The sequence below is a fragment of the Enhydra lutris genome, unplaced genomic scaffold, assembly GCF_002288905.1.
Source record: "Enhydra lutris kenyoni isolate GAN:26980312 unplaced genomic scaffold, ASM228890v2 scaffoldscaffold1, whole genome shotgun sequence".
Classification (NCBI taxonomy): domain Eukaryota; kingdom Metazoa; phylum Chordata; class Mammalia; order Carnivora; family Mustelidae; genus Enhydra; species Enhydra lutris.
The window spans coordinates 14,655,755-14,683,576 of NW_019154085.1; the positions used below are offsets into that span (position 1 = coordinate 14,655,755).

General features: G+C 37.5%; 2 protein-coding genes across 2 annotated transcripts in view; one reads left to right on the top strand and one right to left on the bottom strand.

The window, feature by feature from the left end:
* Window positions 1-810: 810 nt before the first annotated feature.
* On the bottom strand, window positions 811-24,990 carry LOC111141512 (WD repeat domain 12). Its single transcript, XM_022494119.1, has 14 exons — window positions 24,928-24,990; window positions 24,248-24,354; window positions 19,554-19,648; window positions 12,569-12,663; window positions 11,624-11,730; window positions 10,609-10,724; window positions 10,037-10,191; window positions 8,464-8,509; window positions 6,516-6,601; window positions 5,296-5,436; window positions 5,089-5,194; window positions 4,795-4,927; window positions 2,291-2,363; window positions 811-1,473 (listed from the first exon to the last, which is right to left on the bottom strand). Exons 2-14 carry the CDS (start codon window positions 24,286-24,288, stop codon window positions 1,396-1,398), a joined length of 1,272 nt encoding a protein of 423 aa, XP_022349827.1. The 5' UTR covers window positions 24,289-24,354; window positions 24,928-24,990; the 3' UTR covers window positions 811-1,395.
* A 74-nt stretch (window positions 24,991-25,064) lies between these two features.
* LOC111153967 (calcium responsive transcription factor) overlaps window positions 25,065-27,822 on the top strand; it is a 104,883-nt gene continuing 102,125 nt past the window's right edge. The window contains exon 1 of the mRNA XM_022513352.1: window positions 25,065-25,145. The gene's annotated coding sequence lies outside the window, so the exon portion shown is untranslated. The remainder of the gene's footprint in view (window positions 25,146-27,822) is intronic.

The window sequence follows — 27,822 nt, forward strand, 5'->3', positions numbered from 1 at the left end:
ACTGGTGTATTTTCTTGCTAACTTGATATTCACTTTTTTTTTTTTTTTTTTAAGATTTATTGGACAGAGGGCAAGAGAGGGAGAGAAAGCACCAAGGGAGAGGGAAAAGCAGACTCTGCTGAGCAGAGAGCCTGATGCAGGGCTTTATCCCAGGACCCCTTGATCATGACCTGACACTTAACTGACTGAGCTACCCAGGCACCCCTGGTTTTTTGGCATTTCTTTTAAGAAATGATATAATAACTATGGCTCTAGCTCTTATGTGAAGATGAGGATCATATCCTAAGGATAGATGGAGCCTGGGTCCCTAAAAGTGTGGAAGGAAACCATTCTCCCAGCCCTGGTCTGCCTCTGGATTTCATCTTAGAGAACTAAACTCCTAACTGGCTTAATCCACTGTTAATTTGGCTCTCAATTGTAGCCAAGTATATGTATTACTTCCTAGACCTCTGTGATAGGAACATTTTATGAGATACACTGCATTACAGTCTGTAAGGAGACCAACCATATTCTCCATATATTAGAGGCTGAAGTGCTCTGCTTGAGGATACCAATCCATTAAAGATGGAAGTCACACTTTAAGAAGATACTTACTTTAAATATTTAGTATATAACATATGCATTAAGATAAATGCTAATGATATAAAATTTATAGAATGTTTATTATCTGACTGGAAGGTTTTGTCTAAAGATTCTATTCTATACAAGGAAAGGCTGGGGAGAAAGATTCCTGGTTACCGTGAAATCTGTATGCAATTTCTAAAGGATTCTAACATATCTTTAATACAAAGGATTCTAATAAGTCTTTAATACATATTTAACATATCTTTAATACTTCACTTAAAATACGTCAACAAACTCTTAATTGGCAGCATCTACATGTTTTAATGTTCTGAATACCCACAAAGTCTTATTATAGTTAGACATCACTTATCTTACCTAAAACAAATTGTATTTCTAATTTTTTCTCTATTAGAATTTATTAGTTTCCTTAAGATACTTTTTTTAAACAGCTAACATTGGAAAACTTAAGTTTCCCAACAGAAATAAAATCTCTATTTTACTGGGAAATTACTCTATTTTTAATATATGCTTTTACAGCATTTCAAAAGCAAATGTTACTTCAAAGCAATACCTGTGAAAGGAAATTAAAAAACTCTGTTTAGCTTTAAGAGTATGGCAGAGAGGGCAGGTCATGTTTTATATTTTAACAACATAAACTATTGTATAATAAATACAAAATAAAGAAAAATACAGTGATAGCTATTATCAAGGGTGAAAACATTGTATAAACTTAAAGAGGCTGCTTTCTGAACCATCACTGATGTAATATGAGGCTTCTTTATCAATTTCATGTACAGAAACAATCTCTGTAGTCAAATTTATCATTCACGTTCATGCCCCCACATGAGAAGTAGTAGGTGAATATCTGTAGGAATACAGTTTATTGTCTGCTCCTCCACTCAGAAGTAACTGTGTAAAGGGAGAGAAAAAAATATGTAAGTAAATGTAATTATTTCATATGATAGTTAAACATAGTTAAATACTGATGATTCTGATTACAGAAGGAATTATGGATGAGTAGTATACTCGCATTTAGAGTAATACTTAAATGGACCAATTACATCAATTTTCACTACCATATTATAATACACTACATTAAAACTTTAAAAGTGATCATTTAAATTTGGTTGAGGCATGATATGCTATTGTACTTTCTATGAGGTATTTGTTAAGAAATGTAATAAAATTTAAAAGTTTTAGGGGTGATATAGTTTTACCTGTTTAGTAAAGTTTTATAGGAGAGTATCTTAACTGTTTGCAGGTAAATGGATATTATAACTTATTCAAGCAGCCCTAGGACCTGTATTTGGAAAGAATTCTTCAACAATAACAGCTAATATATATAAATATATTTTATATATTTATATATATGAAAATGAGTAAACTAATTCTTTAAGCACATTTTATAGTCTAGACTTATTCTGCAAGATTTTTTTTAAGTGGGAAATACTTAGAACTAATTGGTTTAATGGAGCAAATTTATGGACTTAAAACATTTCATTAAAATACTTGAGAAAAAAACTGCTTCAAAATTTTCAAATTTTACTACTAATTATAAAGAACAGATTTGTTTCTTCTTTGAGATGTGAGATTTTTACGAGTAATATTAAGGGAAACTTAGAATACAGAATTTTAATTATCAGCCACATTGAAATTAGTAACTCCTTAAATACACACACCAGATTCTCTATTTTTCCTCTTTACCAAATAACTAGTAAATTCTTACCCCTGTGTCTGTCCAGTCTACACTCAGAACTTTGTCTTCATGAGCAGCCAGATCATAGAGAGGAGCCTTACAACTAAAAGATCAAAGTACTACCATGTTATATGCATTTTACAACATTAAAAAACATTTATGACTAATTGTAATTTTTCTGAAAACTTTATAGACTTTATCATCCTTGCCCGAATAACCAGTTAATCCCAAGATCCTGAGTATTTACTTGACCATCTCTCCTGATTTTCCCCTATCATTAGCAGAATACAGAGATTTACTACAACAAATATTCAGGAAAAATGCTATTTATTTATAAATATTCATAATCGGACATTTTCACACTTCCTTGATTTTCTTTTATCCTCAAATCATGGCTTTATATATCCTTTGTCCATCCAGATATATGCTGATAATTCTGAAGTTTATATCTTTAGCCCAAACTTCTGCCCTGATTTTGATATGCATATCCAATGCCCATCATCTGTATGTCTCATGGACACTATAAATTTAAAACAACCAAAACTCTTGATTTTTCCCTCATAAACTTGTTTCTCTACTCTTTTCCATCACAGTAAGTTGCATTAGTAATGACCCAGTTGCTCAGGCAGAAAATAATGGACATTATCCCTGATTCCTATCTCCATAGTCTGTCCATGAGCCAATACTGTCAAAGAGCTGTCTTTAAAATGTACCTAGAATCCAACCTAGAACCCCTCTGCTTCCATTCTTCCAACCTCTTTAGAGCACCCACAAAGCCTTCCCCATTATACTTAGAATGGAACTCAAATTCCTTACCATGGCCCATAGGGTCCTGCTCAGTATAACCACTACCTACTTCATCTCCTGCCACTCTTTTTTTTTTTTTTTTTAAAGATCTTATTTATTTATTTGACAGAGAAATCACAAGTAGGCAGAGAAGCAGGCAGAGAGAGAGAAGGAAGCAGGCTCCCTGCTGAGCAGAGAGCCAGATGCGGGGCTCGATCCCAGGAACCTGGGATCATGACCTGAGCTGAAGGCAGAGGCTTTAACCCACGGAGCCACCCAGGCGCCCCTCCTGCCACTCTTCTTGCTTACTCCATTCCATCAACACTGGCCCTCTTGCTATTTTGCCAACATGCCAAAAATGTCCACACTTTTTTTTTTTTTTGAAGATTTTTATTTATTTATTTGACAGAGAGAGACACTGAGAGAGGGAACGTAAGCAGGGGGAGTGGGAGAGGGAGAGAATGCTTCCTGATGAACAGGGAGCCTGATGAGGGGCTCGACCCCACAACCCTGGGATCATGATCTGAGCCGAAGGCAAACACTTAACAATGCCACCCAGGCACCCCAAGATTTTCCATACCTTATCTGGTATTCCCTCTAACCATGATTCGTGCCTATTACCTTCCCATTGTTTAGTTCATTGGAAAATAACTTTCAAGAAGACCCATTCCTAAAGAAGTATCCCCTTACTCTGATTTATTTTCTTCACAGCACTTACTATTATTATCAGAAACTATATGCTAATTGCTACATAAAGTATCTAACTAAAATTTAATGTAAACGGCCTTATAGATGTTAACAAATCATGCAGCACAAGGTAGTGTAAGGGTGTCAGAATACTGATTTAGGCAAACAACAAACATGTATTTGATTACTGTCTCTCCATTCTACTTCTAAAAATATGTAAGTAAACTGTATATGCATTTCATTGGGGGTACTCTCTCTACATATAACAGTATCAAAAAAGAAACTAATGTCTACTTATCTTTTAAATTATGTATTTTTTACTTAATTTTTTATTACCATATGATTTATTATTTGATTATAGTTCCATTTATTCAGAGACCACTGGCCTTCTATATCATATTTATATTAAGGTTCTAGATAATCTTTTTCAGGGATACCTGGGTGGTTCAGTGGGTTAAGCCTCTCCTTTTGGCTCAGGTCACATCTCAGGGTCCTGGGCTCAAGCCCCACATCGGGCTCTCTGCTCAGTGGGGAGCCTGCTTCCTCCCTCCCTCTCTGCCTGCCTCTCTGCCTACTTGTGATCTCTGTCAAATAAATAAATAAAATCTTTAAAAAAAAAAAAGATAATCTTTTTCAGAATGCAAAAAATAACCTATCAACATGAAGAAAATCCCTTTGAGGGGCGCCTAGGTGGCTCAGTTGTTAAGCATCTGCCTTCGGCTCGGGTCCCAGGGTCCTGGGATTGAGTCCCATTTTGGGCTTCCCGCTCAGAGGTAAGTCTGCTTCTCCCTCTCCCACTCCCCTGCTTCTGTTCCTTCTGTCTCTGTCTCTCTCTCTCTCTCTCAAATAAATAAAAAGCCTTTAAAAGAAAGAAAGAAAGAAAATCCCTTTGACCCTGGCTTTTCTTTCTGATACCAATATTTATCAACTCAGGTCATAAAACCAAAAACCTTTCTTTTACCCTTCTGCTTCTGGATAATCTTTTCAGCATTCATTTCATTTTCTTTGTATATAATAGGTAATCAATGTTATTTTCTTTGTAGATTATAAATAGGATTTACCTTCTTGTATCCCACAGTTTGACAATGTTATCTAAAGAACCTGAAATCAGCTGCTGCTCATGGGTAGGAGACCACTTTAATGATGTGACCCAGCCTGTATGTGAGGTTAGGGACAGTGACACCAAAGAACCATCTGAACAAAATAAAAAAGATAATAATTATTGAATTTTAGAAGAGAAGTAGGCAGAACCCAAAACAATGTTTGTAGAAAATTATCTTTTTATGCACATCTCTAGTGTGAGGAGAAACATGTTATTTACACATATTTCTCCACCAGTGATTTACAGAACTCACCTTTAGTTCGAGGATCCCACAGTCTGATATGCCTATCTGTGCTTCCAGATGCTAAACGTTTACAAAGTGGAGAATAGGATATACAATTAAACACTTTATTTCCTGTCTGAAAAACAAAGAGGAAAGAACATTTAACCATGGTGGGCTAGAAATAACCATCTTTAGAAGCTCAAAGTTTAACAGAGAATCACTGAATTTATGTCTTACCAAAGTTGACTTAAGACTGCCAGACTCTACATCCCACACCCTAATTGTGTGGTCCCAAGACGCACTGCAGATTTCTTCAGCATCTGACCACAGAACTGAAGAAATTGCTTCCTTATGGCCAGAGAGGGTCACTATGGGAGTCTAGAAATAAAAGATACCCAAAAGGGAAAGCATTTTCAGTTTAGAATAATTGAAACAATAATAGGAGTTATTTACTTGTGAAGCCCATATGTCAGATGCTTTAGCTTTCATATCCTGCCTTATTCTTTACGACAATCCTCCAAAACAGGTACGTGTTTTGTTTTGTTTTTTTAAGGTTTTATTTATTTATTTGACAGAGAGAGATCACAAGTAGGCAGAGAGGCAGGCAGAGAGAGAGGAGGAAGCCGGTTCCCTGCTGAGCAGAAAGCCCGATGTGGGCCTTGATCCCAGAACCCTGGGATCATGGCCTGAGCCAAAGGCAGAGGCTTTAACCCACTGAGCCACCCAGACGCCCCCAGGTATGTGTTTTTATTTTACAGATGAAGAAGTGGAGAAAGAGAACTTGCTCAAGGTCATACAGCTTATACATGGCAGATTTAAGTTTGAACCCAAATATTACTCCCAAGTTTGTAGTCCTTCCTCTATATCCTGATGCTTTCTCATCTGTTCTGCTTTTTACTTTGAAAAGTATTAATATTAACCCTAACTTAATTCTCTCATATGGACATGTCATATGTAGAAGTCAGCTGAAAAAGCTCTGGGGTCAGAGAGATCTATGTTTGAGTCAAGGTGCTGCCATTTTTTCCCTCACTCCTCCAGGTAAATGAATCTCAATAGGTTACTCTCACCCTTTCCTCAACACCTATTGTCCACTCTTTAAATAATGCTCATGGTTCATTTATTAGTACTCCAGAATCTCTAATGTTTTTCTCAAATTAAAATCCCCAAACTAGGTACTATGTCTATCTTAAATATAAGGAACACATGAAGGAGAGAGGAAAAGATTTCTGAAAAGGGAGACAGTTAATCTACTTTTATAACTTTGTTATATTTAAACTCCTTAAATATTATCATCTCATCTGTAATGTGAGGGGCTTTTATCAGAGATCAGCAAAGTTTCTCATAAAGGTCCAGAGGGTATTTTAGCCTCTCTAGTCTCTGTTGTATGTTCTTCTTTGTTTTTTAAACCCCTTAAAAATATAAAAATCACTCTTAGCTCTTAGTGCAAAAATACTTACCCTCGTTAGTCCCAACTGCTCTGTTTTCTGTTTCTTTCTTGGTCGATTTGTGGATTCCTCCATTTCATCTTCTTCATCTGTAGGAACTGTATCACAGAGAATTAGATTTGATATGTGAAAAATTTATGGTAAATATTAATTGCAAAGTTTGATTGATTGATTGATTGACTGTAACCCCTACACTTGAACATGTTGGTTCAAGCCAACATGGGGCTTGAACTCATGACCCTAAGATCAAGAGTTGGATGCTCTACCACCTTACCCAGCCAGGCACCCCCTGATTATCAACAGTCTTAAAAGATTTCTTATTTTTCTGGGTATATGTTTTCTCCATGTTATCTCAACTGGTTAGGGAATGGATATTCCTCCTTATTCTGGTTAATAGAAGTTTATATGTAAAAACAATATCCAGGTTGGGTTATCAATCTTCCAAAAGGAGAAAGCAAAAAAGAGTACACTAAAATCCTGAAGTCTGACCAGTCTGATATTTTGCTATGTCTTTAAGATCATCATTATGATTATTCACTTTACCATATCTATGAAATACTGCTTACCATTAGTTGTAGGATAGTTTGCTCAAATTGCATTTGTATTATGAAGGAATGGCAAGGTTAAACAAACACATTAAAAGGAGATACAATCCAGGCATGTTTATTTTTCATGACTATTTCACTTTTCTAACAATGAATTAAAAGTATTTCAGACAGTAAAATATTCCATGAAAGGAAAAATTATCCTAATAAACAATTTTCTGCCTCAAAACTGTTTGCTTTAAGGGGCGCCTGGGTGGCTCAGTCCGTTAAGTGTTCAACTCCTGATTTTGGATCAGGTCATGATCTCAGAGCTTCAGGCTCCACACCTGCCAGGAAGTCTGCTTGAGATTCTCTCTCCCTCTGCCCTGGCCCCTATTACTGCGTACTCTCTCTCTCTTTCTAAAATAAACCTTAAGGGACGCCTGGGTGGCTCAGTTGGTTAAGCAGCTGCCTTCAGCTCAGGTCATGATCCCAGCATCCTGGGATCGAGTCCCACATCAGGCTACTTGCTTGGCAGGGAGCCTGCTTCTCCCTCTGCCTCTCCCTGCCACTCTGTCTGCCTGTGCTCACTCTTGCTCCTCTCTCTCTGACAAATAAATAAATAAAATCTTAAAAAAAATAAAATAAAATAAACCTTAAAAAAAAAAAAGAAACTGTTTGCTTTAAGCATTACTGGGAAATCTTCTGAAATGACTTCCATGTTTCCCGCCACCTGACACTGCTCAAGCTTTTCTTGATTCCCTCAAGTCTACTTTGTGAACTGTATTTCGGGTATTATACCGTAATACAGCGATTCCCTCAGAAGTAACAGCGATTTTGCTCTGTTTACCTGTTTAAATAATTCTAGACTATTAGTTCTTTTTCATTTAAATATCTGTGGGTCTTCCCCTTCTTTCCTCCTCACTATTGTCAAGGCACCTTCCTCTAAGACTCCCTCCTCCAACTCTTTCTCCTCTAATTGTTCCTTCTATGTTTTCAAAGTTAAAAAATTAAGTTTGGTAAAACTGCATTCAAATTTTTTTTTAAGTAAATCAGCTTAACTTTCTTAAAAGCTTAAATTTCTTAAAAGAAATTTCTCTAATATTGGAGTGTATCAAAATGACTCAGAAGGTATTTCAATTGCCAGGTTCCAGAATACGAGAACTCTGAGAACTAAGGCAGTTATGTCCTACTGTATCAATCATGTTGTTGGTTACTTGCAGCAATTCAGTGACTTGGTTCAATAAATAAGAGGGTGGTAGACAGAAACACATTTTTAAATGTGTTTAAAGAAGTATATTAATTTTTCTCTACATGCTCCTTTATCTGTATCCTCAAAAGCTAGGGTCCATGTTTATGGAAAAATCTGTGTTAAATTGTCTTTCGCTGAAATTCCTGAAACTCCATTAACAAATCAAAGTACAACAAGTATTTACCTGTAGACCAGATCTTTAGCATCTTATCCCAGGAGCCACTGCAAAACTAAAAAGATATATATAAAGAGAAAAAAAGTATGTAACATAATCTACCATATTATTTGCCTTCTTTTTCTATTTATAACTTAAAAAATCTTTACTTTGTTCTTAAGTCCTTTACTATTATGGTATCATCTACACGGCTTCCTAGTCTCCTCAAAGTTGTATCCTCAATCTCCTGGCAACGGAAGGAGCTGCTGTTGTTACATGGCCCTGCACCCTGGCTATGGTGCTTAGACTGAGGTGGACAGCTGGTCTACACTGTGCACACATGTCCCTTCTTCCTTTGGGACCTTTTTTGGAGAACTTGTGTTCCAGAGAGTTGAAGTTAGTCTTTTTTCAGGCACAGATGGTATAGGATGTAAAACCTAGGAATACTGAAAGCCAGGTTTTACTGCCACATGGAAAAAGCCAGTTTGAGGTGAAAGAGAATAAAGTCAACTTAGGGAGATGGGGTTGGGGGGAAATATTGGCCACATTCAAGCTCAACTCCTTTGGTTCCTAAGACCCAAATGCTGGTGATGTGATTGTTCACTTCTTCGTGGATCTCACAATCTTTTAAGCTGAAAAATGTTCAAGATGAGTTTCTATCTCTTATGGCCAAGAGATAGAATATGACTAATTCATTCAGGTTTTGACTTGACAATATGTAAACCTTATTTATGGCTCAATATGAATAATCATAAATCTTTACCTCGAATGCATGAAATGTCCTCTGTTATGCTAACTAGCAAAGAAACAGCGAAGAAACATTCCTCAATCCAAAATTTTCAATGTGCTTTAGGGAACTCTCAAATGGCAAGAGAATTTGTAACCCTTCCAAAGCCATACAGTGTTGCACTCAGGCTTGTTTCCTTTTAACTAACTTGGACCATTTTGTCATGATAGAGTAAATCAGCAATACTAGTAAAACCACCTCTATTAACACTAACCTTAACGTACACTAAGGCTTAGATGATCAACTAGACATTTTCAATTGATGACAGCACTGAGAAGCTCGAAGACTAAAAGTCAATCACTATGGGACGCCTGGGTGGCTCAGTTGGTTAAGCAGCTGCCTTCGGCTCAGGTCATGATCCCAGTGTCCTGGGATCGAGTCCCACATCGGGCTCCTTGCTCATCGGGGAGCCTGCTTCTCCCTCTGCCTCTGCCTGCCATTCTGTCTGCCTGTGCTTGCTCTCTCTCCCTCTCTCTCTCTCTGACAAATAAATAAATAAAATCTTAAAAAAAAAAAAAAAGTCAATCACTATGATTAAAGAATGTTACACCCCTTGTTTACCTGATTTCATAAAATTTCTGCAGTTTATATAAGGTCTAAACTAGAGAAACCCAGACTGAGGAAGTAAATCTTTATATCTCTTCCTTTAAGATTATTTACGTTGGGTTCAAAATCATATTTGCTAATTATCAACTATTATGAAAGTAGGACTATCACAATGAATACACGAAGAAAAAAATTTTTGAGTAAGAAGCTCAAATTTTAATTCAACAGTACTAGTACTAGTACAACTAGTACAACACACTAGCTACTTACTTTAGTTCCCGTACTATCAACAGCTATAGAATCCACACTTCCGGCATGACCTCTGCAGCAGTGCAGGGCTTTCACTTTGTTTCTCTCCACATTCCACTCCCATAAGAGAATCGTCTGATCCATAGAGGCACTCAGTAGTAGGCAAGACAAACTATCTGAAGAGAGAAGAGAAGAATAAGAACAAATTAGTACAAAAATTTTAAAATACGTTGTGTTCTGAAACTGAAGAATCGAATTTTTTGTTGTTGAGAAAGATATTAGCCATCTTTGAAAAAGAAGTAACTTATGGTATAAAAGGATGATCCTTCAAAAATACTATAAAATAGGAGTTTAACACAGTATTAACTTGAAAGTATATTTTATCTGTTGTAAGTCAGTAAGGATTTAACTCTACCACTTACAGATTTTCTTACATATCTTTTTCTTCTTGAACATTATATTTTTGGAAGACCTCACAAAAACTGAGGCATGAGGCACTTCCAACACCATCTCCTTTCTGCCCCAGCACTGAAAATGGCTTATTTCCAATTTCCTATGCAGGATTCCTTTCAGTTTAGGCAAAGAGTCCTAACCTTTTTTCACCCAGGCCACATCTTTTACAACGTCTGTATGTCCCACAATTGTCATTATTGACTTTCCTTCCAAGGACCAGATCCGAGAAGTCTTATCATAAGAACCAGTCAAGATCCTATGAAGAGAAAAAAAAAAATCCCATAAAATACAAAAAGCAGCTTTTTCAAAACTTGCAATCAGGTATATTTCTAAAGTAATGACAAAGTAAACTTTCAGGATTATACTTAATATTTTTTTTAGCGTGAAGACTAAGATTTCAAAACACACCCGAATAGATTAGAAGAGGTTATGTTAGACTTTTCATGACCTCCTAAAAATAAAAATGTAACTGAAAAACCCTAGATTTCATTTTCATTACTGTTGTAAACTCTACAACTCCCAGGGAACTTACTTTAAAGCCTAACAGTCCTTTGTACTTAACCAGTAAAACTTTTAATAGAAAAACAGCAAAATCATCTAAGTAAAAGTAAAACCAGTAAAAAAAATTACTTGGGAAACAACTCCAGGAAGATATTCTTTGAAGGAAGGAAGCTTGTACTATGATTCACTCACCAAGGTTCTTTTCTACAAGTATGGCCAGTGAGGGTTTGCCATCCATACCTGCTCGAATCTAGTCTGCCCTTTTTAGTCCCAAAATAACATGATCTGCAACTTCAAGGTAATAGGCTAGGAGATTTGTGGCTATAAAAGTTCTTTTCTCCTTCTGTGAAACAAATGATATCTTTGGTCTAATAAGCAACACACTCAAATAAAACAAATACCCTAAGACACTTGACTTACCCAATATACTGACAAATGTCACTACAACATCTTGAGATAGAACAGAAAACCCATTAATAGATATATTTCTTCTTAAATAAACTGAATGGAAAGATCTTCACCATGGTCATCAAGACATATATCACAAAACTACTTTTACAAAGAACATAGTCAATCAGAGAAGAATATTCACACAGTACACTTAAAAAGACTGAGGGAGGTGGCACGGATAGAAGAACATTCATACGGCTGTACCATTCCTCTGCCCCTTGGACGGAACTGATCCAGTCATCATGGAACATGCATTGCTCTGGCTGAGGAGCAGTGTACTTCTCCACATATTCCAGTTCCACAACCTCTTCCTAGTCACAGAGAAATAACCAGAAATCAATTGGGCAGTACAGTTTTAAAATCATACACCATGAAAATAAAAGACTCCCAGTTTAACAGGTCTCCTTCATGTCAGTGCCCCCATAACTCCGAAAATTTGGAGCCATGCGAAGATGAAAAACTTTATCTGACCTAAAAGTACTATTAAAAACATTAATGACCTTGGAAAATTTACGCCAAAAGTGCAGGGTAGGTGGAGGGGAGAATATAAGAAACTTTCAAAAATAAAATCAAAATCATAAAAGCATTCTGTTTAATGAGGATGACGGGAAAGTTCTGGATATGGACAGTAGTGATGCATATATGTTACTATGAATGTACATAATGCCACTGAATTATACACTTAAAGATGGTTAAAATGATCAACTGTAATTTTATCACAGTTCTAAAACCTGTCTAAAAGTATAAAAGCAATTATAAATTATAAAAGCAATAGTAAGGGAATTTTAAAAATTAGAGGAAGGGGGAACCACTCTAAATCCCAATAACCTAACCCATAAGTTTTTATATGTACACAATCATTTTGTACACCTTTATTAGCAGTAAACATATATTTGCTATTCCCTTTCTTGACAATTCTTCCATAAATACAAAAGTTCCTTCCAATATTCGTTCACCTGCATTTCCGAATACACCTTCAGATGAGGGGATTTCAAAACTGAATACACAAAAACTAAAGTTCAAATTTCTAGAAAAAAACAATAATCAAAAAAAATTTTTGGTTGCTAAAGACACAGGTGATTCTAAAAGCTTTCCACATTATCTGAAAACACTGGACATAAAATACAGCAGGTAAACATTTGAACTTACTGAGGAGATGTTTTCCAGTTCCATGTGTTTGAGCAAGGGCATTCGCAGAAACTGACCCTTGATAAGGAAATCGAACTCCACATGTTTGTGGAACTCTAAAGAAAATGCATAACAAAGTATGAAGTAACTTCAGCAGAGGTATATGCGAAACCCCCAAACAAACAGGTACCTTTTATCCCAGTGTGGCCTGAGTGTCTCCAGAATTTCTCTATGGCATAATCAGGCCATGTATTCCAGTGTGCTAGGTGATTTTTTTTTTTTTTTTTTTAGATTTTATTTATTTATTTGACAGAGAGAGATCACAAGTAGGTAGATAGGCAGGCAGAGAGAGAGAGGAGAAAGCAGGCTCCCTGCCAAGCAGAGAGCCCGATGCGGGACTCGACCCCAGGACCCTGAGATCATGACCTGAGCCGAAGGCAGGGGCTCAACCCACCTAGCCATCCAGGCGCCCCGATTTTTAAGAACAGAGTACTTTCTTCTAACAGTATAATTTTTTATCGGTGGTGTTGGTATAATTACCTCTATTTAAAAAAACCTTTTTATTCTATGGATAATTCCAAATATATACAAAAGTAGGAATAATGTTATGAAACCTCATCTCTATCACATATTATGACAATTACCAACTCATGGGCAATCATCTATATACCTCACTCCACTCCTCTGCTGATTTATTTTAAAATCAAACCCTTGCAATGCTATCATTTTATCTGTAAATACTTTAGTTTGTATTTCTAAAATATAAGGACTTAAAAAAATAGTGGCAATGTTAAAAAATTTAATCATTATTCCTCTTAATATTAAATAGCCAATGTTCATGCTTCCTTGTTTCATGAAAGTCTTTTTACAGCAAGTTTTTTAGAATCAGCATCCAAAGTCCACACATTATATTTGATTAATAATATGTCTTATTTAATCTTTAACATTTTTCCCTCCTCCTTTTTATCCCTTGGCATTTATTTGTAAAAGAAACTAGGCCATCTGTCTTCATACTGGATTTGATGACATCTCCATGGTATCCATTAGCATGTTTCCTCTAGCACCTACATGTCCGGTACACTAGGCAGACCTAAACACTTGATTAGATTTCAGGTTTGCTTTTTTGGGGGGGGGTAAGAATATTTACACACAGTATTATGTGTCTCCTATCGCATCACATCGGGACGTGTATTATCTTGATAGATCTCTTTCTGTGATGTGAAAAACCTGTATCTCAGCTCTGATAATGTCCCTCTTATCCCATCCATCATAATATTCTGTCAGTCTTTTAACTAATTAATAGTTTTATCAGTTATTGATAATCACTACTTAAACCCATTATTTCACTTGGAGTTACAAAATGCTAAAAATTCATTTTTACTGCATTTATTAGCTAGGATACTTCTGAAAGAACTCTCATTGATTATTTGGATTGTTACTTTTTAAAAATCTGAAATCTGCATCATTTGCGTCTTCAACTCAAGAGCAATGACTTTATCACTTAATTTATTAAAAAAGAAACCAATGTTCATTCTACAAATTTAGAAAAATATGCAACTGTTTGGGCAACAACAAACATCCATATACTGGTAATGCAAAGCATCTATTCCAAGAATAATTCTTCTTCTTCTTTTTTTTTTTTAAGATTTTATTTATTTATTTGACAGACAGAGATCACAAGTAGGCTAAATCTTTAAAACAATAGAGAGGCAGGCAGAGAGAAAGAGGAAGAAGCAGGCTCCCCGCCGAGCAGAGAGCCCAATGCGGGGCCCGATCCCAGGACCCTAGGACCACGACCCGAGCCGAAGGCAGAGGCTTTAACCCACTGAGCCACTCAGGTGCCCCTTCTTCTTCTTTTTTTTTTTTTTAAAGAGAGAAAGTACAAGTTGGTGGGGAGAGGTAGAAGGAGAGAGAATCCCAAGCAGGTTCCACACCCAGCAAGGAGCCCAACACAGGGCTCAATCTCATGACCCTGAGATCATGACCCTAGCTGAAATCAAGAATTAGAGGCTTAGCCAATTGAGCCACCCAAGCGCCCCTGTTATGAGAATTATTCTTATTATAGTTGAGATATTTTTTTCAATAAGAATATATGATAGTCTGGTAATTTAGAAGTAACTATGTATCAAAATCTCTATACATCAACAGATGGAAGTAAAGACAAAGACCAATGGGAAATGTTACATGAATAGCTCTGAATGAAAAACAACAGCTTGCTAGTAATGAAAACATTGCAGACCTTGCCACATGCCCCACCAAAAAAAAAAAAAAAAAAAGTTGTTCAAAAACATTTCAGGAATGCCTGGCTGCTTGGGTTGGAAGACCATGAGACTTTTGTTCTAGGCGTCATGAATTCAAGACCCACACTGGGTGTAGAGATTACTAAAAAGAAAAGAAAAGGAAAGGAAAACAAAACAAAACATCATCTCACATTTAACAAAAAAAATTATGGGACTATTTGAAGATGGAGAAGGGGAAAAATCAGGCATTAGTTTTTAACTCTCACCTCTCCATTCCTCCAGCTAGGGTAGAATCAAAAGAACGCTGAAGTATCAGAAACATCTGTTTAAAAATATGCTTGCTTTGGGGCGCCTGGGTGGCTCAGTAGGTTAAGTGTCTGCCTTCGGCTCAGGTCATGATCCTAGAGTCCCAGGATAGAGACCGGCATCAGGCTCCCCCCTCAGCGGGAGTATGCTTCTCCCTCTGCCTCTCAACCCACTTGCTCTCTCCCTCCCTCAAATAAGTAAATAAAATCTTTAAAAAAATAAAATAAAAACAAAACTTGTCAATGACATCACCATTTAGAAGCAAGAATATTTTTATTTTTTTAAAGTTTATATTTTTAAAGATTTTATTTATTTGGCAGAGATATTGAGAGAGAGAGAGAGAGAGCGAGAGAACATGCACAAGGAGGGGGAGTGAAAAGGGAGGAGCAGGCTCCCTGCTGAGCAGGGAGGTGGAGGTGGGGCTCCATCCCAGGGCTGGATCATGACTGGGGCTGAAGGCAGACATTCAAACAACTGAGCTACCCAGGTGCTCAGACAAGTTTTATTTTTAAAGATCATGCTTTATGTTATTCTCAATTTTTCTGTTTAAATCTTCTATTTTATGTATGGTTTCATCAATTTTTTAAAAAGTCTGATTATAGAAAATGTCAAACATAAGCAAAAGAAGAGAATAATAAACCTTCACATACCTCTCACCCAATTTCAACAATTATCAACCCATGACCAATCTTGTTTCATCAATATTTTTGCATACTTTGTTCATATTAATTTTATGGGCTAATAATTTATTTTCACACAACAGCATATATTTAATATTTATATTTTTTAAATGTTTTACTTGATACCCTTTATAAATCTTTATCATTAATTTTTCAATGAATTCTAAATACTTGAAAAAATACCAGTATTAATATTGTCATCTGTTATTACACAAAATACTCAAATAGATTTATTTGACAGAGAGAGATCACAAGTAGGTAGATAGGCAGGCAGAGAGAGAGAGGAGAAAGCAGGCTCCCTGCCAAGCAGAGAGCCCGATGCGGGACTCGACCCCAGGACCCTGAGATCATGACCTGAGCCGAAGGCAGGGGCTCAACCCACCTAGCCATCCAGGCGCCCCGATTTTTAAGAACAGAGTACTTTCTTCTAACAGTATAATTTTTTATCGGTGGTGTTGGTATAATTACCTCTATTTAAAAAAACCTTTTTATTCTATGGATAATTCCAAATATATACAAAAGTAGGAATAATGTTATGAAACCTCATCTCTATCACATATTATGACAATTACCAACTCATGGGCAATCATCTATATACCTCACTCCACTCCTCTGCTGATTTATTTTAAAATCAAACCCTTGCAATGCTATCATTTTATCTGTAAATACTTTAGTTTGTATTTCTAAAATATAAGGACTTAAAAAAATAGTGGCAATGTTAAAAAATTTAATCATTATTCCTCTTAATATTAAATAGCCAATGTTCATGCTTCCTTGTTTCATGAAAGTCTTTTTACAGCAAGTTTTTTAGAATCAGCATCCAAAGTCCACACATTATATTTGATTAATAATATGTCTTATTTAATCTTTAACATTTTTCCCTCCTCCTTTTTATCCCTTGGCATTTATTTGTAAAAGAAACTAGGCCATCTGTCTTCATACTGGATTTGATGACATCTCCATGGTATCCATTAGCATGTTTCCTCTAGCACCTACATGTCCGGTACACTAGGCAGACCTAAACACTTGATTAGATTTCAGGTTTGCTTTTTTGGGGGGGGGTAAGAATATTTACACACAGTATTATGTGTCTCCTATCGCATCACATCGGGACGTGTATTATCTTGATAGATCTCTTTCTGTGATGTGAAAAACCTGTATCTCAGCTCTGATAATGTCCCTCTTATCCCATCCATCATAATATTCTGTCAGTCTTTTAACTAATTAATAGTTTTATCAGTTATTGATAATCACTACTTAAACCCATTATTTCACTTGGAGTTACAAAATGCTAAAAATTCATTTTTACTGCATTTATTAGCTAGGATACTTCTGAAAGAACTCTCATTGATTATTTGGATTGTTACTTTTTAAAAATCTGAAATCTGCATCATTTGCGTCTTCAACTCAAGAGCAATGACTTTATCACTTAATTTATTAAAAAAGAAACCAATGTTCATTCTACAAATTTAGAAAAATATGCAACTGTTTGGGCAACAACAAACATCCATATACTGGTAATGCAAAGCATCTATTCCAAGAATAATTCTTCTTCTTCTTTTTTTTTTTTAAGATTTTATTTATTTATTTGACAGACAGAGATCACAAGTAGGCTAAATCTTTAAAACAATAGAGAGGCAGGCAGAGAGAAAGAGGAAGAAGCAGGCTCCCCGCCGAGCAGAGAGCCCAATGCGGGGCCCGATCCCAGGACCCTAGGACCACGACCCGAGCCGAAGGCAGAGGCTTTAACCCACTGAGCCACTCAGGTGCCCCTTCTTCTTCTTTTTTTTTTTTTTAAAGAGAGAAAGTACAAGTTGGTGGGGAGAGGTAGAAGGAGAGAGAATCCCAAGCAGGTTCCACACCCAGCAAGGAGCCCAACACAGGGCTCAATCTCATGACCCTGAGATCATGACCCTAGCTGAAATCAAGAATTAGAGGCTTAGCCAATTGAGCCACCCAAGCGCCCCTGTTATGAGAATTATTCTTATTATAGTTGAGATATTTTTTTCAATAAGAATATATGATAGTCTGGTAATTTAGAAGTAACTATGTATCAAAATCTCTATACATCAACAGATGGAAGTAAAGACAAAGACCAATGGGAAATGTTACATGAATAGCTCTGAATGAAAAACAACAGCTTGCTAGTAATGAAAACATTGCAGACCTTGCCACATGCCCCACCAAAAAAAAAAAAAAAAAAAGTTGTTCAAAAACATTTCAGGAATGCCTGGCTGCTTGGGTTGGAAGACCATGAGACTTTTGTTCTAGGCGTCATGAATTCAAGACCCACACTGGGTGTAGAGATTACTAAAAAGAAAAGAAAAGGAAAGGAAAACAAAACAAAACATCATCTCACATTTAACAAAAAAAATTATGGGACTATTTGAAGATGGAGAAGGGGAAAAATCAGGCATTAGTTTTTAACTCTCACCTCTCCATTCCTCCAGCTAGGGTAGAATCAAAAGAACGCTGAAGTATCAGAAACATCTGTTTAAAAATATGCTTGCTTTGGGGCGCCTGGGTGGCTCAGTAGGTTAAGTGTCTGCCTTCGGCTCAGGTCATGATCCTAGAGTCCCAGGATAGAGACCGGCATCAGGCTCCCCCCTCAGCGGGAGTATGCTTCTCCCTCTGCCTCTCAACCCACTTGCTCTCTCCCTCCCTCAAATAAGTAAATAAAATCTTTAAAAAAATAAAATAAAAACAAAACTTGTCAATGACATCACCATTTAGAAGCAAGAATATTTTTATTTTTTTAAAGTTTATATTTTTAAAGATTTTATTTATTTGGCAGAGATATTGAGAGAGAGAGAGAGAGAGCGAGAGAACATGCACAAGGAGGGGGAGTGAAAAGGGAGGAGCAGGCTCCCTGCTGAGCAGGGAGGTGGAGGTGGGGCTCCATCCCAGGGCTGGATCATGACTGGGGCTGAAGGCAGACATTCAAACAACTGAGCTACCCAGGTGCTCAGACAAGTTTTATTTTTAAAGATCATGCTTTATGTTATTCTCAATTTTTCTGTTTAAATCTTCTATTTTATGTATGGTTTCATCAATTTTTTAAAAAGTCTGATTATAGAAAATGTCAAACATAAGCAAAAGAAGAGAATAATAAACCTTCACATACCTCTCACCCAATTTCAACAATTATCAACCCATGACCAATCTTGTTTCATCAATATTTTTGCATACTTTGTTCATATTAATTTTATGGGCTAATAATTTATTTTCACACAACAGCATATATTTAATATTTATATTTTTTAAATGTTTTACTTGATACCCTTTATAAATCTTTATCATTAATTTTTCAATGAATTCTAAATACTTGAAAAAATACCAGTATTAATATTGTCATCTGTTATTACACAAAATACTCAAATAGTGACATTGTCATTTTGCTTTGTATAAGCATAGCTCTTAAGTAAGACCCAAGCACCTAGATGCTTATTCTATGTCTACCCATCCAAGCCCTTCCTAGCACAATCACAATGTCATAACTATTACACTAAAATATTATTCCCAAATCTCAATCACCATATTGTCTTAAAAACAAATTAAACTGAAATAATTTTTTCCAAAAACTTGTATTTCAAAGCACTTGAAAAAGCATCATGCAGCAGGGAAACCCATGTTACAGTTTATAACTTTTACCATTACAAAATGCATACAGTATCATAAAATAAGGCCAAAAAAGGAGGAAATAAAATAAAAATGTGATATATTTTAGTGTAGTTCGTGGCACCGCACCCTCTTCTAACTTCTCAAAGTCTTTATACCCACCATTTTTGGCCTCCAGCAATTTATTGATGATGTTACTAAGGTCAGCAATTTCAGAGGCTGCAGGAATTGAGAAGGGAACATCATCTACCGCGTATCTGTAAAAAGGAAATGATACGTCAACGTCAAACTACAGATATTTTAACAAATGTGCATTTATTCATTCAACAAGTATTTAATGGTATCTAATACATGCCAGACATTTTGCTAAATGGGGTTAACAAAAATAAATTAGGACATGATCTCTGTTCTCAGAAAGGGTCAGAGTCTGGTAATCAAAATACAAAAAAGTACATAAGAATAATGTCATAAGTGATATACAGAATGGGAGAACAAAGAAGCTGTAGGTCATTTCAACCAAAGGATAAAAAAACAGGGTATAAAAGAATGCACAAGGAAGATCACTCTTAAGTTACATCTGTAAAGTGACTTTGTCAGTAACAGAGGTAGACAGAAGGGGTGCAGAAAAGCAGGAAGAGCAGTAACCAATAGCTAACAGTTACTAAACTGCCAACCCAGCCTATTTCACAAAGTGTGATTTTGCTCTAGACAGTGACCAAAGGTAAGGTTAAGAAGATGTGCACAGAATGGTTAATCCAGCATGTGAAATAGTTTTACTTCTTTCTCTAGGCAGTGAGGTACCACTGTAGTAGTCCTAATTAAAGAATAATATCATTGGAATTTTGTTTCATTAGCTCTTCCTTGCAGCACTGCCAAGATTGGATTAGAGGAACACACACCAAGGGTCAAATTACAAAACTATTCTAAGAGAGAATGGGAGAAAATATGTGCAAATCACGTTTCTGACAAAGAACTTTTATCTAGAATATATAAAGTACACTTACAACTCAGTAATAAAAAGACAACACAATTTAAAAAACAGGCAAAGAATTGAAATAGACATTTCTCCAAAGAAGATAGACAAATGGCCAACAGGCACATGAAAACGATGCTCCACATCATTATTCATCAAGGAAATGTAAATCAAAACATACAATATCAGTTAGCAGTCACTATAATAACTATAATAAAAAAGAACGAAGTGTTGGTGAGGAAGTGGTGAAATTCAAACCTTTATTCATTAGTGATGGGAATGTAAAATGGTACAGTTCCTTTGGGAAAACCTGGCAGTTCCTCAAAAAGTTAAACATGGAGCTACCATTTAATCCAGCAACTCCACTTCTACGTCTATACCCGAGAGAGATGAAAATACATGACCACACAATATCTTGTACACAGGGGCGCCTGGGTGGCTCAGTTGGTTAAGCAACAGACTCTTGGTTACAGCTCAGGTCATTATCTCAGGTCATGAGATCAAGCCCCATGTTAGGCTCCAGGCCTAGCTCAGAGTCTGCTAAAGACTCTCATTCTTCTTCTGCCCCTCTCCCCTGCTCACTTTCACTCTTCCCTCCCCCAAACAAATAAATCTTTAAAACAACAACAAAACCTTGTACACAAAAGTTCACATCACCACTACTCATAATAGCCAAAAAGTGGAAACAATCCAAATGTCCATCAACTTAAAAATTGGAAAAAAAATTTGGTATCCCATATCCATATAATGGAATATTATTTGGCCACAAAAAAGAATGACGGGGAGCCTGGGTGGCTCAGTCGTTAAGCGTCTGCCTCTGACTCAGGTCATGATCCCAGGGTCCTGGGATTGAGCCCCGAGTTGGGCTCCCTACTCGGCGGGAAGCCTGCTTCTCCCTCTCCCACTCCCCCTGCTTCTGTTCCCTTTCTCGCTGTGTGTATATTTGTCAAATAAATAAATAAAATCTTAAAAGAATGAGTACTGATACATATTACAAAATGGATGAACGTTGTAAACATCATCCTAAGAAAGTGAAAGAAGCCAGTCACAAAAGACTACATATATATATATATATTTTTTAAGATTTTATTTATTTGAGACAGAGTAAGAGCTAGAGGGAGAGACTGCACACACAGAGGGAGAGAGAGAGAGAAGCAGACTCCCCACTGAGCAGGGAGCCTGACACAGGGCTAGATCCCAGACCCCAGGATCATGACCTGAGCCGACTGAGCCACCCAGGCACCACTATATAATCACTTTTATATGAAATTCAGAACAGACAAATCCAGAGACAGAAAGATTAGTGGTTGTCAAGGGCTCAGGTTGGAAGGATTAGGGGGTAATAGCTAAAGGGTGGTGAAAAATGTTCTAAAATTGTGGTGATGGTTGTGCAATTTTGCAAATATTAGACACTTTATTTTTATTTATTGAAGGATTTTATTCACTTACTTAACAGAGAAAGAGAGAGAGAGAGCACAAGCAGGGGGAGCAGCAGAGGGACAGGGAGAAGCAGGCTCTCCACTGAGCAGGAGGCCCAATGTGGGGCTGGATCCCAGGAGTCTGGGATCATGACCTGAGTCAAAGGCAGATGCTTAAGTGACTGAGCCACTCAGGTGCCCCAATTCTGGACACTTTAAAGTGTGAATTCTGGGGGTGCCTGGGTGGCTCAGTGGGTTGAGCCTCTGTCTTTGGCTCAGGTCATGATCTCAGGGTCCTGGGATCGAGCCCCGCATCAGGCTCCCTGCTTGGTGGGGAATCTGCTTCCCCCCTCCCCTCTTCCTGAATCTCTGCGTACTTGTGATCTCTCTCTCTCTGTCAAATAAATAAGTAAAACCTTAAAAAAAAAAAAGTGTGAATTCTGTTGTATGTGAATTACATCTCAAGAAAGTTGTTGTAAGAAAAAAAAAGTCTAAAGCCTGATTTAAAGCCCTAGCCATGGGGAATGGAAAAGTTTCAAAAGATGATAAGGTAGAATCCAGGAGCTCACCAAGACATGATACAATAAATCTTTTTGCCACAATGAGGTAGAGTGCTTCAGATCTTGTTAAAATGTAGATTCTCAATCAGTAGGTCTGAGGTGGAATCTTAGATTCTGCTTTTTCTAATAAGCTCCCAAGTGATGCTGATGCTGCTAAACTTCAAACTACACTTTGAGTAGTAAGGCTACAGTTATATGTATTATATCTTAAAAAAAAAAAAAAAATGTAAGTAATGATTCTCCAAAAGGTAACAAAACCTAGAATTAAAGTGTTAGGTTTTTCTGGGGGTGCCTGAATGGCTCATTTCGTTGGGCGTTTGATTCCTGGTTTTGGCTCAGGTCATGATCTCATGTGTGGTGAGATCAAACCCTGCATTGGGCTCAATGCTTAGTGGGGAGTCTGCTTGGAATTCTCTCCCTCTCCCCTTTTGCCTCTCCCCCCACTTGCACAAAAGTGCTCTCTCTCCAAAATAAATAAATAAATCTTAAAAAAGAGAAAACACTCCCAAAAAGTTTTTGGTTTTTCCCTTCGCTTACTATTTGGTCAGTAAAATGAGGGGGAGAAAGTAGCATAATTCATACACACGTTTATGTAAGTCATACACATATATATGTAAAAAAATTACCCCCCCATTTTACTCACCAGAACATATTATGTATAAGAAGCAAGAACTTAATTTTTAGGTTTTGTTACCTTTTTTGAAGAATTTAAAAACACACACACACACACACAAATGTATATATAATGTTTATCCATTTACCTCAGGTGTTAAAACATAGTGGTCTATTATTTCTTAAACTTCATGTGAATCAATGATTATCTCAATAAAAATTTCAATTAGAAAAAATACAGTGTTCATGCTATTGTACCACCTTCCTTAAAAAGTATCTAGACCTAGTATAAACACTCATGTGCATTGATAATACAATTTATGTATCCTGTAAGCAAAAATACAAGAGGAGTGAATATGACTTACCCAGTCAACTCATAAAGCTAAAAAGAACCAAAGACATAATCATAATTGAGGTGGAATTTTTCTAGTTTACCACTGACATTAGCTTGTTCATACAACAAATATTCATTACATATCATCAGCATGGGAAGAACTTGACAAACATTTGTTGACTCAGTCAATTCAAGAACTATAATTCACAGTCCCCTACCATCAAAAAACTTACACTGTAGCTGAAGAGACACTAAGAAAAAGTAATAGTATTATATACACTGCAAGACTGAAAACAGTTAGATTTCAAACGAATGCTACTGACCTAGGGACCATTAGCAAAAATGCTCATACACACACACACATATGCACGCACACACACATATATACCCACACGCATACATGTGTAAGCATATATATAAATACACAAACCTGTAACCAACTTAATTAACTTTACAGTCTTTATCAAAAACCAGTTCTACCATCCCCCTAATCAGAGCTCCACTTTCTAGCCTGATTCAGAAAAGAATCGTCGATCACCTACTTAAAAAGAAAATAAACCTGTGTTTTCAGAAACGGTGAAACACCACTAGCAGGCAGCCTGTAACAGTTAGGTCCACTGTTCATTTTTAAAATTACGTATGTGCTTCATTCAGGAAGCAAACCTGAAGCTCTTCAGATCCCTCTACACTCGCAATTCAAATTACCCACAGCCTGAGAAGCTAGGCAAAAAAAGGATCTGTGATCTCAGAGGTCGATCCCGGAGAAAAACTGGCAAGGTATAGCTTCCGATCGAGTGGAAAACTCACTCAAGACAGGAGTACAGGAAAAAAGGTGGGGGGGAAGGCGGGGAGAAATTGAGAGCAAAGACAAATGAGGCGCCACAAAGTCACACGGAAGGAGTTCTTGGTAAGGATCCTAGGGAAGCGAGAGGAGAGGAAAGAAAAGGACGCTTACTTACTTCTTGTTGTCAGTGAAGAAGCGTGTCTGGAGCTGAGCCATGGCGAGGAGTACCCACAAGACTTGTCTACAGAAGCGTAAGTGGTAATAGGCAACAGGCGCTCTGGTCTGTTACAAAAAGAGGCAGCTCAACGTTAGCTTGCACGGGTACGCGAGAAGATGCAGTCTTCTGGGCTTCCGCTTTCCTTCCTCCGGCCTCCACAGCAACGAGACAACCACGAGGCTGCTCCGACAGAGAGAGACCCAGCCCACAAACATCAACTACCTATTCCTAGATTTAGGAATCATCGATTAGAGAAGCATAGGTTTAAAGGCGGAGTGTCCCTAAGTTTTTAAAAATTTCTTTATTTCTTTAAATATATTTAGGCCTGTGATCGATTATGAAGATACAGAAAGGCCCAATTCAAACTGTTTCTATCTCTTCTTAATTTTAAGAGGTTGTCGTCAGAACCGATACTTCAAACACAGTCCCTAGACACTACCACTCCCAGAAAGCTGCGCTTCTCAGACGCCGTGACCACTGGGAATTGTAGTCTTCTGCCACGCTGCCCTCAGGATATCTTGCGTTTAATTTTTCCAGTTCTAGCCAGATATCTATTATATTTCCTCTGCCTTCAACTTTAACTTATGAAAGACTTTACGGCTTTATTTTCTTACGCATAATCCCAATCATAACCTCACTTTATCGAGCGTTTCGGAGGGTTCCTGCCTCTAGCTCCAGGCTTTAGATCCAGGTGAGAGTCCGGGCTACAAAAAAAAAAAAAAAAAAAAAAAAAAAAGGAAACGGACGACGGTGGCCGATAGTGGACTGCGCTCCCAGGACTGCGCTGCGCGCTCTCAGAAGGATGCGCCTGCGCATTGTGCTGGTCTCCATGGCAGGGCCTCGGAGCCAAGACGAGGTTGAGTAGACTCGTTTTGAATTTTCTCCCCTCCGCTCTGGCACCTCGTGGACTTCCCTCCTCGCCCTGTAGGGCTCTCGGAAGCGGCGGGACTGGGGGAGTTGGGGGTTTGGCCGAGTTGTCCGCGCCGACGAATGGGACGCTACCTCCCAACCCCCATTTCTTTCCTCCTGCCTCTTCCACCCGTCACCTCCTCACCAGCCTGCTCCCTGAGCAACGCTGGCTCCTGCGGTAGTCGGGCCCTGGTGGTGACTTCAGCGCCCCGCCTCGGGGCCTTTTAGGGGCCCCGCACGATGAGGCCCATAACCCCCTCCCGGGACTGCGTCGGGGGGCCTCGGGAAGGCAGGCTGGAGAAGGTGGAGATTAAATGTCAGGAAAAGGGTTGCTGAGCCCCAGGACACGCCACCGCCGCGGAGAAGCACCCAGACCCCTTGGGCGGGAGCGCCTGGTGTGTGGTCCTTCGCACAGCCAAGAGCCCCGCTTTATAGGTTTTGTGTTTTTTGTTTTGCCTTTTTTTTTCCTCCCTAGGAGCCCTTTTATATCTTCTGATTAGGAGGGGAAAGGCGTCCTCCCCCACATTCTCCTACGCTGTTTGCCTCCCCCCCCCCCCGGTCTTGAAGTTACCTAAAGGCCTATGCCTAACTCTAAATGGTCCGGAGAATTACTCTAATTGAATTTAGTTGTTTCGCTGTGGGAGGATGGAGGGAGAGATGCTATCTAGAACTCAAAGTTACTTTTTTAAGTCTTTCGCCAAAACTGCAAGAGGGGGACTAAAAGAGACAGCAGTTTAGAATCAGGCAAAACTGGATTGCAGAATTTGTGGGCAGAGCGGTATGTGTGCAGGTGAAAACAACTTAAGTTTTACTTTGCGTTGTTTAAAGAGGCGCTGCAATTAAGTAGGCACCTGGTGTTGAAAGCAACCATAGCCTGTGAGAAAGTATTTAAACATTTGCAAGCGGAAAAATAATATTTTACTGGAAAGCAATGGTAATGAAAGGAGGATATTTTCAGTTCACTCACCTTTCTAGAATGGGGGCTCTCCAACCTGAATGCCTCAGCTACTTATTAACCGCCCTGTGCCACACTTGGGTCACTGTGAGAATTAATTGCCACATAGGAAATGTTAAATTTATTCTCATCATTTTCATTTAGATGTCAGTTTGGCTAGAAGCTTTGCCATCCTGAACAAATAAGGGAGAATGACCTCATGGTTAGAGGACTTTCTCTTAGAGAAAAAGAACACCTCTGTACTGAAGTCCTAGGAAAGGAGGAACTGGGGTTGCAAACAACCTGTGGTCATTTAACCATGTGATTCATTGGGATGGTGAGAATTGTATACCTTAAATAAGTTAGACCACCTGAAACTTGAAACACTTTCTTAACTGAAGTCTTGCTATTTAATCCGTATTTTCTGAATTTGGTAGAGGTGGATAGAAATATGACAGTTTTAAACATTCTCCTTTAATTATAAGTGATTTTTGAGATACAGCAGTAAAATTGCCTGAGTTAACATTCATAGAACCTGAAATAATCTTCAAATAATTAGGTTCTTTTTCAGATAATTTTTTTACTATTGATAAAATATTATTGATTAAAATATCTTTGAAAAATGTACAGGTACAGGGGTTCCTGGCTGGCTCAGTCAGTGGAGCATGCAACCCTTGATCTCTGGGTTGTAAATTTGAGCCCAACATTTAAGATTACTTAAAATCTTAAAAATAACAACAAATTTAAAAAGTTTAATAAATTTTAGTGGTCAACAATTTGACATTTACCAAAATAAGAAAGTACAATACCTGGTAGTCACTATAGGTTGATCTTAATTTGAAAGGAGTAGTCTGACCAGTAAGATACAAAACCTAGATAGGTACTTCGTAAGATAAACCTTCAATTTGCAAAACAGAAATGTTGAATTCACCAAAGTACAGTTTTCATTTGAGACCTTCCTTTAGTTAAGGAAAATTATAAGTGTTCAGAGCAACTGAACACCCAGTATGATGGCTTTGGTGGTTTTTTTTTTCAGTAGTGACTCCTGTCGTTTTTGGTGTTCCCTCCATGCAGTACTTAGGGTAGTACTTTTGAGTGTTTTTCTTGGAACATTAACTTCAGGCTTTTTGTTCTTGATGATTTCCTACATGATTCATTTACTGTGGTCTTCATGAAGACACATTGTTATCTGGAAAATCACAGCTTGGAAGACTTGTGTCTCTATTATAGGTTTCTTTTTTTCTGCATGTAATGGCATGGTATGGTATGATCTGAAGACTATGCATGGGCTTCAAAGTTCTATTTGTTTTGTTTTGTTTTGTTTTTTTCCCCAACTTAGTTTTGAATCTGAGCCTTAATGCTCTTTGTGATCTTAGGCAAGTTACTTGACAGCTTTGGTCTTCTTATCTATAGAGGTAAGATCCAACTCAGTGGATGTGAGGATTAAATGAAATAATCTGTAGAGCTCTCAAAGAGCAGAGGTAAAAAGAGGTGTATATTTACACGGTAAAAAATGAATAGAAACCAAGATTATAGGGAAGTTAATAGAGAGGGCAAACCTTAAGATTAAAGAGACATTGTGAACACTGGCCTTAAATTTTTTTTTCAGTGAAAATTTAAAATAAGTTATTGTTTATATATTTGCATATATTTAAAATTTTGATGTTGACTTAACACACTAAAACTTTCC